The sequence below is a fragment of the Sphaeramia orbicularis genome, chromosome 4 (assembly GCF_902148855.1).
Source record: "Sphaeramia orbicularis chromosome 4, fSphaOr1.1, whole genome shotgun sequence".
Lineage (NCBI taxonomy): Eukaryota > Metazoa > Chordata > Actinopteri > Kurtiformes > Apogonidae > Sphaeramia > Sphaeramia orbicularis.
In genome coordinates, this window is record NC_043960.1 from 19,897,734 (window position 1) to 19,907,917 (window position 10,184).

Sequence of the window (10,184 nt, forward strand, 5' to 3'; positions counted from 1 at the left end):
TTGTCATTATTTACAAGTTATTATGATTGTATTTTACTGGTCTGACCCACTTGAAATTAAATTGGGCTGCATGTGGCTCCTGAACTAAAATTTTTACACTCTTGATAGTAAATATCTTGAGTGTAATTTTTGCATTTCACAGATTCATCACACAGGCCAGATTGGACCCTTTAGCGCAGGGGTGTCAAACTCATTTCAGTTCAGGGTCCATATTCAGCTAAATTGGATCTGAAGTGGGCCGGACCAGAAAAATAATAACATAATAACCTATAAATAATGACAACTCCAAATTTTTGGCTTTGTTTTAGTGTAAAAAAAAAAACCCATTAAATTATGAAAATACTTACTTTTATAAACTCTCAAAAAAAAAAAAAAAAACCCTGAAAAAACAGAAATTTTAATTAAAAAACGTACGAAAATTTAGTGCAATTTTAACAATATTATTCCTCAACTTATCATTTCTACATGTGCATTATGGATCAGATCTACAAAGACACTAAACACTGAGGAACAGGCAGAAAAATTGTTAAAATTGTGCTTAATTTTCTTTAGACATTTCAGGTTCATATTTGTTCAGGTTATTCACATTTTAGTGTTACAGGATAGTTTGCAAATGTACATATTTTCATAAATTAAGGTTATTTTTTGCACTAAAACAAAGGGAAAAAATTAAGCTGTTAATTCTAGATTTTTTTGGCTTAACTCAAGATTTTTGTACTTAATTGAATTTTTTTTTTTTGGCTTAATTCAAGATTTTTTTTTTTTACTTAGTTAAAGATTTTTTTTTTTGGTTAATTCAAGATTTTTTTACTTAATTGAAGATTTTTTTTGGCTTAATTCAAGATTTTTTTTTACTTAATTGAAGATTTTTTTTGGCTTAATTCAAGATTTTTTTTAAACTTAATTCAAGATTTTTTTTTTTGGGCTTAATTCAAGATTTTTTCCTTAATTCAAGCTTTTTTTTTTGTTGCTTAATTAAATTCAAGACTGTGGAATTTTTGCACTTGGGAAAAACATTCCGGGGGCCGAACTGGACCCTTTGGTGGGCCGCATTTGGCCCCTGGGTCGCATGTTTGACACCCCTGCTTTAGCGGGTCAGTTTTAGCCCATGGGCTGTATGTTTAACACCTCTGGTCTAAAGTATTAGTATAGAAATGATTCTAAAACCTTGGACATCTTTATATACAGTATTTAGGTACATTTGTATTGTTGGTTTCCCATGTGTTGACAGTGTGGATGTTTTGTCTCCATGGTAACAGATGCAGGAGGAGAAGCAGATGGAGAGGAGGAAGAAGATTGCAGTGGAGTTGTCTGAACTGGTGGTTTATTGTAGACCTGTTCCCTTCAACGAAGACAGTAAGGATCACATGTGCCTGTCACTTCATGTCGGTGCCTTCGTTTGTTTCCGCGGTCATGTGATGGGGTTTGTTTGCAGAGATCGGGACAGAGAGGGCGTGTTATCGGGACATGTCGTCCTTCCCAGAGACCAAGGCTGAGAAGTTTGCGACCCGTGGCAGAGGGAAGCGTTTCCTGCAGTACAACCGCCGACAGCTCTCCAGAGTTTATCCTCGAGGACAGAGGCTGGACTCGTCAAACTACGACCCATTACCCATGTGGCTTTGTGGCTCCCAGCTGGTCGCACTCAACTTCCAGACACCAGGTCAGTCACAGTTATTACATTAACACATTTTCACTATTTCTGTTCACTTTTAGAGAAATATTTCAATGAATGTCATATTACATCTTTATTTTCCAACATTTGACCTTTAACTGTTTTGATTTTTGATTTAGTGATGTATTCTGAACATGCAATGACATTTAACAATATATATGAACAAGCAAAACACAAATAATTATACAAAAATCAACAATCAACACAATCTTTGACAGAAGAACTGCACAATAGTTTCATTTACATGCCCAAAAAGGGAACTGTTGCTTTATCCTCACTTCCTTTACAAAAATGTGAATAACATGAATTACCCTGAAAAACCTAAAATTTCTTTAGAAAAATAAGTGAAATTTTAACAATATTTTGTTATTATTTGCACGTGTGCATTACAACTTACAGATCACAGTGGATCTACAAAGGCACAAAACATTTAGTAACAGGCAGAATATTGCTGCAGTTCCCACTTAAGAAAGTTCATGTTAATATTTGTTTTTGGGTTATTTAGATTTTTTGTGAAATGATAGTTTTAGTAGATTTTCAAGTAACTTTACCTTTTTATAACAAAGAAGAAAAAAGTAATTATTTATTTTCAGGGTCAGACCCACTAGAGATCATATTGGGCTGCATGTCACCCCTGAACTAAAATGATTTTGACACCCTTCATTTTTAACATCTTCTGTATGATTTTAGCATTTCTCAAATTCATCTTACGGGCTGGATCAGACCCTTTGGTGGGCCGGTTCTGGCCCACGGGCCTTATGTTGAACACCTCTGCTCTAGGTCATTGATTATTACATAAAAATGTATTTATAAATGCAAATGTGTTCGTGTGTGTGTGTGTGTGTGTGTGTGTGGGTGTGGGTGTGGGTGTGTGTGTGTGTGTGTGTGTGTGTGTGTGTGTGTGTGTGTGTGTGTAGATAAACCCATGCAGCTGAACCAGGCTCTGTTCATGCTCGGAGGTGGAAGTGGTTACGTTTCTCAGCCCGACGTCATGAGGGACGATGCCTTCGACCCTTTTGACAAAGACACGCTGCATGTGGAGCCGATCACCATCCAGTTACAGGTCAGACGCTCGACAACAGGAGCACGACACACAAATGAAACACAGCTGTGGCTGATGTGTGTGTTTACACTGTGTGTGTGTGTGTGTGTGTGTGTGTGTGTGTGTGTCAGGTGCTGGGAGCCCGTCATCTGCCTAAAAATGGCCGCAGCATCGTGTGTCCTTTTGTGGAGGTGGAGATCTGTGGAGCCGATCACGACAGCTGCAAGTACAAGACCGACGTCGTAGGTGCGAGACGTTTCATCTACTATTGTCTCCGTTTTGCCCTTCTGTCCACGTGGAAGAGGGCTTGTATGAAGTATTTGTCAAAAGCATTATATACTAAACCAGTGATTCTCAACTGGTGGGTCTCAAACCTGTTTTCAGGTGGTCGCGGGCCTTTGTCTGGGCAAAAAATAATGTTAAGAAACCAGTCCTGTTTTATTTTTTATGAAGCTGAGTGCCGTCCATACATACAGTGGCCCAGAGGTGTAACAGCCCAAAAAATTTTCCATATAAGAAAAAAAAGAGAACAGCCCAAAAAATTATTCACCGTAAGAAAAAAAAGAGAACAGCCCAAAAAATTATACACTATAAGAAAAAAAAGAGAACGGCCCAAAAAATGATCCACTATAAGAAAAAAAGAGAACAGCCCAAAAAATATCCATCTTAAGAAAAAAAAGAGAACAGCCCAAAAAAGTATCCACTATAAGAAAAAAAAAGAGAACAGCCCAAAAAAATTATCCACTGTAAGAAATAAAAGAGAACAGCCCAAAAAATTATCCACTATAAGAAAAACAAAACATCATCCACCTTTTCAATTACAAGGCGCTGTTTACCCAAAAGGTTTCTTGTCATTCAATGGAACGCCACCATGAATGAACAGCTGCAGCAACACGGCTTTGACAAATCCTCAAAGAATTGTTTAATGTTTTATGATCCTGATTTGCAGTTCAGTTTGGGATTTAAAAGCTGTTAGCCATCTTCATGTATTTGTCAGAAAATATTAATAAATAATAGAACAAATAATAGACAAAATAAAAACATAAAAATGACAGGTAGGATTGTAAAAACCGACAGTTGTTGAACTTTGGAGCTTTAAAGTTAGAAGAAAGAAATTAAGAAACAGACAGAAGCAAAACCACTAACCCTGTCCCTCTTCCTCCTCACAGCTGATAACGGTCTAAATCCTGTGTGGGTGCAGAAGCAGTTTGTGTTCGACATCCATAACCCCACCTTCTCCTTCCTGCGCTTCACCGTCTACGAGGAGGACATGTTCAGCGACCCCAACTTCCTGGCCCAGGCCACCTACCCGGTCCGCCTGCTCCGAACAGGTCAGTGTGGAAATGTAGTCTGGGAGATTCAGAGAGCGAGTGGTGAAACAGAGTAACTGAAATGTTGTTTGGTGGGTTATCCAACAGGTTATCGCAGCATCCCTCTGAAGAACAGCTACAGCGAAGAGCTGGAGTTGGCGTCACTTCTCGTCCACATAGAGATTGTCAATGCAAAGGTGTGTCTTCTGTTTACAATATTAGTTTAGTTTTCATCAATGAAAATGCAGTTTTTATCCTTCAGCCTACTGGCCAAAGGAGTATTGTAATCGTTTTGTTGTCTGTTTATCCGTCCATCTGTCCATCCACTCTGTCCAAGGAGTATTAGTACGCAGCACATTATGTTATTACATTTGCCATTTTGGTTATATATCCTTAATATCCTTAACCATCAAACACCAAAAGCATCTACTTATATCAACCATTTAATAAGTTTTTATTCACAGACTCTACCAGTACATGTAAATTATTCAGATAAAATGCAGTTTCTCAGCATTTCCACTGCATCAGATGTGCCTTTTGTGGACGTTCAGAGGCTCCATAGTGGGTTTGGAAACATCATCAACTTCAGCAACATTGATTCACCAGTAATTATGTAGTTTGACAAATGACAGTGGTTGACAGACATTGTTTTTATGTTGACTTAATGATATGCTTTGCTTATACTTTTACTTTAATAAACATCTCCATGATCAGTCAATTAAGTATAATACCTTAATTTCTCTGAAAAATCAAAAATGCAAATATTATGATGAACAGTGATGAATTGCTTTGGAAACATTAAATGTAGAGCAAAGTTCATTGGTAAGTCTTCACAAAAATAGTTGTAGGTCCTGGCCAAGCAGCCAAATAACAAACCAATACACAAACAAATTTAACACACAACAAGTAAATAAAACACAATATCTGCTTCCAGTAGTGGGGAAAAAAAAGTTTTCAGACAAACTTAAAATTTTACATCTCAGATATTATCATTCAGTAATTGCAGAAAAATCTTTTTAGTTTTTCAAAAGGTGTATCATGAAAGCATGGGGTGTCCAAAAACATGTCCACCACTATACACTATGTAAGACAAGAGATAAAATTGAATTCAAAAATGATTTCAGTACAAATTTAGATGCTGTCACATTGGCAAAGAGTGTGAGTTTTGTTTTTCGTCTTCATCAACAATGCTAACTTTCACACATTCCTTATGATTTGGTCAGTTTCCACCGCTCATTTTCTTCCATATCATTCCTTTAACATGATTTGAGTCGCACTCGTTCACAAACTGTATCCTCCGCTCATCACCTCAGGAGGAAGATGATGAGAACCTGTACACGTCCATCCAGCGGCTGCGGGATCGAACCAGCGAACTGTCCAACCAGGTGTCCCTCCTGGAGCGGGCGGGTTCGGCAGACCTAAGCTACCAGCAGAGTCTGGAGGAGCTTCGAGCGGCTCAGGACCAGCTGAGCGAGCTGGTGGAGGCTCGTAACCGCAGGTAACGGATCACACAAAACCCATGCAAAATACTGACCCTGATCACATGACCATAATGTCTACATAGTCTGTATAGTTCATATTACTATTATTTTTTTCTTATTTTATATTGTTTTGTTTTTTTTGTTTTTTTGCACTATCTTTATGCATTCACACTTTTTCTTGCCCTTTATTCTGTTGTTGCCTTAACCTATGAATTTCCCCATTGTGGGATCAATAATCTAATCTAATCTAATAAAAATCTGATAACTGGGAGTAATTGGATAATTGTTATAATCAGATCTGACATGTTTACGTGCACTTCAGAAGTACGCTAATTATTGAACTTTAAATAAATTTGCCGGAGAATTCTTTTTTGTGGATTTACAGCTGTGAAAAAAGAATTTTAGAGTTATGGTTTAATAAAGAGATTAAGTCTATTAAACATTCATTATTAAATGTACAACACATGGCTAATTTAGAGTACTCAACAGCCAGACTTAACCGAGCAAAGCCCCAAACTGTCACTAAATGGTCAAATTTTTTGGGAGACATTATTGAAATATTGAAAAAACAGTAATGTATTTTTTCTTTGCTTTTTGTATGTGTACATGTATATGTATGTGTATGTAATGTAACCCTCACTTTTTTCTTCTCATCTGTTAAATGTGGTATCCGCCTATTTTCCTTGGTTTTGACTTTAGTTCTTAATGAGATGATGGTCTGTGTTCTTTGCGTTTTTGTTTTGTTAATGTTGTTAAAAGTTTTCAATAAAAAATAAATCACAAAAAAAGAAATACACTAATTAGTATGCATGTAAATGGGCTCACTAATAGCCCGATCATTATCCAATTTCTGTAGTTATCAGATTATTCCAGTGATCACATAAACAGCAGAATGTGACGTGTTTTATCAGATAACAGCAGTAATCTGATTATAAGAAATCAGATTAACACACCTGGATTTTTCCCCAATATGTCAACATCTTCATGTTAATCTGATTTATTTCATTCTTTTACATCTGCACATGTGTAAAAACATTTAAATAATAGGAAACCGAAGTGACATAGTCAAACATGAGCTCACTAATAGGAAGTTTGAGTCTACTGTCACTACATATGTATGTAGTACGAAAGAACTCTGATAATGGACTGAAACATCTACATCATAGTTTGTTTTTTTGTGAAGGCGCTGTGTCCTGTGTCATCTTCATTAGTAGTTTCTTCAAATATCTTCTCTGAACAAACTACTGGTTGGATTATTTTTCCAATTTTACATTTAGCTCCGATGGGACAATGTCTACAAAGGTTGTTCACAGCTTTGAGAATTTTGAATTTGCAAATTTTTAACGAATCTTTCAAATATTAAACATTTGCCTTTACTTATAATGGTCCATATTTTGATGGATGATAAAATGGAAAGGGTTAAATCAGTGTTTTTCAGCCTTGGGGTCAGCTGAAACTGAAGCACTGTGGTACCGTTTATCTGTCAAATGTTCTTTGTGGTTGGTTTCAGATGCTGCAGCTCTCTCATAATTCATAATTTGAGTTCTTGTTTGTTCAGTATTAATCGTCAGCCTTGTAAATCCAAGCTGGACTGACTGTACATATCCTGACCAAGGAAAATAAAATTCTCACTTTGTGCAGTAATCTACACCTGGCTTTTCTGCCTCCGTCCATAAATAGTATGCATTATATAGACTAGATGTCATCTAAAATAAACGTTTATTTGCAACGTAGTATAGCGAACTATTACATGATCAAAAACAAATAAATTTTAGCAACAAAAAGTCTGTCTGGGGTCGCCAGAAATTTGTGACATTAAAATGGGGTCACAAGCCAAAAAAGGTTGGAAAGGTTGTTAAATATAGCAATATAGTTACTATTGAGCACTGATGGGAAGTCATACATGGGCTTTCGTTTAATTAGTTGACTTGTCATCCAGTGAAAGTACCGCCCACTTCTACTGGGAGATTGATCTCCTCTATCAAAACCAGAGGACTCTAACATAGACAGAAATTTAAGCTGTTTTTGATTCTTGATAGAACATGCAGGCCATCTGTCCTATTTTTTGATTGTTGCATTTCTGAAGAGCATGCAAACACATCAGATCTGATTATTACAAATATCTGAATACTCCCAGTTATCATGTAAAGGTTCTCACTGACTCTGCTGCTCCTCAGGTTGATGGAGAAGAAGAGGAGGGAGAAGCTGAGGCAGCAGGTGGCAGCAAAGCGCAGTTAACCTTCCCATCCAGCAGGAAGCGCTGAAGTCCAATGCTAACGGTGCCTGACGCTCGCTGCCACCGCTCCTGAGCTGAGAAAGCAGCCGAAGAGAACAACAGGCTCTCTGCAGTAGCGACATGCAATCCATTTAGAACTGGAAGTAAACTCAATAACATGAGACGTGAAAGCACCAGAGGAGAACGTAACACAACAGAGACATCTCATGGACTAAAAAAACTCACAAAGTTAAGCTATAAAACAATCACTTTTGGTCTGTAGTCTGAAATACAAGAGCGAACTGGAGACAGCTGATGTTTCCATGGTTACAGGCTTACATTATGACTACGGCAGGTAAATGATTAGAAAGTTTCAGATATTTTAATACAGTGAATCTCACAGATACATCATGTGAGTAAAAGGATGTAGACCTCAAGTTTTTGTACTGGATATGTGGAACTAAAATTAAACAACATTGGTTCTAATTTAATTACACTTTAGGCATGTTTTTCCCTTTGAAGTTGTTTACAGATTAAAAAGTCAGAAATGAGACTTAAATAGCAGTGACTGCATTAATTCTATGATTTGACATGTTCAACATGTGGGAGTTTGAGGCTGTTTTTTAACCACCCTCATGCTTTTGATGATAGGGTATTTATCATTAATGTGCTGGTGGACAATTGCCATGATCTTGTATAGATCTACTGCAAATTGACATTTTATAGATATTTTAGGTAAAAAAAAAAAAAAAGTGAACTTAAATATATGAATTTGCTTGTACTTGAAATTGTGTCTATTTACCTTTTAGACTGGTGGATGACACATCATGAAAACTGAAAAATGGGGTGTGGGTAAGACAAAACAACATCATTTAAAGAACACTGTTGGAAATGAAGCCTGAGGATCATCCAGTTCGCTCTCACTGTGTTTCAGGCTTCAGTCAGAATAACAGGAAAAAAGGGAGACGATAACTCAGGTTACATAAATGAATGAATAAGAACACTCTGAAATCTGGAAGAAAAGGGAAAAGTGGGCACATGTAGCAACAAGGAAATATCATGTTTGTGCCTTCGATGTTTGTAGAGTGTAGTTGTGCTACTGTTTAAGGCAGTAAAACTAAGTGAAACGTGAAGTTTCTCTACAACTGGAAATAGTGTCCCTTTAAGGGAAAACTTACTAACTGAACCTGGAGGAGGCGTTTCCTCCTTTGGCTCAGACCACTACTCATGAAATGGGTTTAAAGGGATTTTAAGACTGAAATCTGTTCCTTCTAATCAAGACCAAGTCTTTTTTTGAGTGATGATGTGAACTGTGCCCCTGCGGTGGGGGCTTCGGTCACAGACCTTCCTGATCTACCTGGGAGAGCACAAACTGGACGAACTGTGTCAAACAAACCCTCACTAAACCACACCGAGAAGATCTTTTAATACTTCTCCAAAAGGGCTCTAAATACATATACCTTCAAAGAGGCATGAGAAATGGCAGGTGGGGGAGGAGAGAGGAAGACCACGCCCCCTGGATGTCACCTGCACAGGGGCTCAGGTGTGCTCATCTGGGTCGAACATAACGCACGACAAACAAACAAGGGCTATCAACGAAAACAAGCAAAGCACTCTTACCTGCCGGCTCTGTGTCACGCACACAAATTATACGCCTCACGTCAAAACCATACGACCAGGATCAGTTTCCACCATCTGCCGCTAATCAACGGATGTGGACTAACTGGTCCTGGATCTGCCAAAAGCAGCTTTGATTCGACTCACTGCATGGCTTCATATCTAATAAAGCCCCTCCTCTGTAGCTACTTCACCTTTTATCATTACCCCTGTCTAATTTCTCATTGTATATAACTTTTTTTTTTTAATTTATCAGACAGGTGTAGATCCTGTTATATTAGATGAAAGAACATACTAGAAGAATGATATAATAATGGACTTCAGATTGAAGAAACTGTAACTTTATGTAGAAATTAATATTGTGTACCTGGAGCTCCCTTTAAATGTCCCCATAGACACAAACCTCTCTCCCTACGCTGCAGTTGCACCAGGTAGGGACTTCTATGCAAAAGTCGTCTTATGGCCTATAGCCATCGTGTATTAGACGATTTGACTCAAGTTGTGTTTTCTCTCTGTATCTATGCTAACTGTCCAGTATTATTACTCTGCATTACAGATCTGTGCAAGTTTCCATTTAATAAAGCTCTTTCATGTACACCAGTCTGCCAGAGTGTTACACTTACAACTTTTCCGTGAGTGTTTTTTAGGATGAGTTAGGAGATGGGAGTAGGGTGTTCAGGTATTTGTACTTCTACATTTTAACACCAACATCTACTTTTACTTGTGTTTTTACATTTTCAACACAGTATGCCCTCGAAACATAAAAACTGGTTTCATTCCAAATAAACAGAACAGTAACAAACAGAAAAACAATCCCTCAGTGTATTCATCAGTACATAAATGCACC

The 10,184-nt window shown here is 37.5% G+C and overlaps 1 protein-coding gene across 1 annotated transcript in view; it reads left to right on the forward strand.

Moving 5' to 3' along the window:
* The window catches only part of LOC115418687 (1-phosphatidylinositol 4,5-bisphosphate phosphodiesterase gamma-1-like), a 69,588-nt gene extending 59,651 nt beyond the window's left edge, over positions 1 to 9,937 (forward strand). The window contains exons 25-32 of the mRNA XM_030133234.1: positions 1,260 to 1,356; positions 1,436 to 1,660; positions 2,590 to 2,735; positions 2,846 to 2,960; positions 3,884 to 4,045; positions 4,133 to 4,221; positions 5,338 to 5,522; positions 7,683 to 9,937. Coding sequence (XP_029989094.1) covers positions 1,260 to 1,356; positions 1,436 to 1,660; positions 2,590 to 2,735; positions 2,846 to 2,960; positions 3,884 to 4,045; positions 4,133 to 4,221; positions 5,338 to 5,522; positions 7,683 to 7,743 — 1,080 coding nt within the window. The 3' untranslated portion in view covers positions 7,744 to 9,937. The remainder of the gene's footprint in view (positions 1 to 1,259; positions 1,357 to 1,435; positions 1,661 to 2,589; positions 2,736 to 2,845; positions 2,961 to 3,883; positions 4,046 to 4,132; positions 4,222 to 5,337; positions 5,523 to 7,682) is intronic.
* The last annotated feature ends 247 nt before the right edge of the window (positions 9,938 to 10,184 follow it).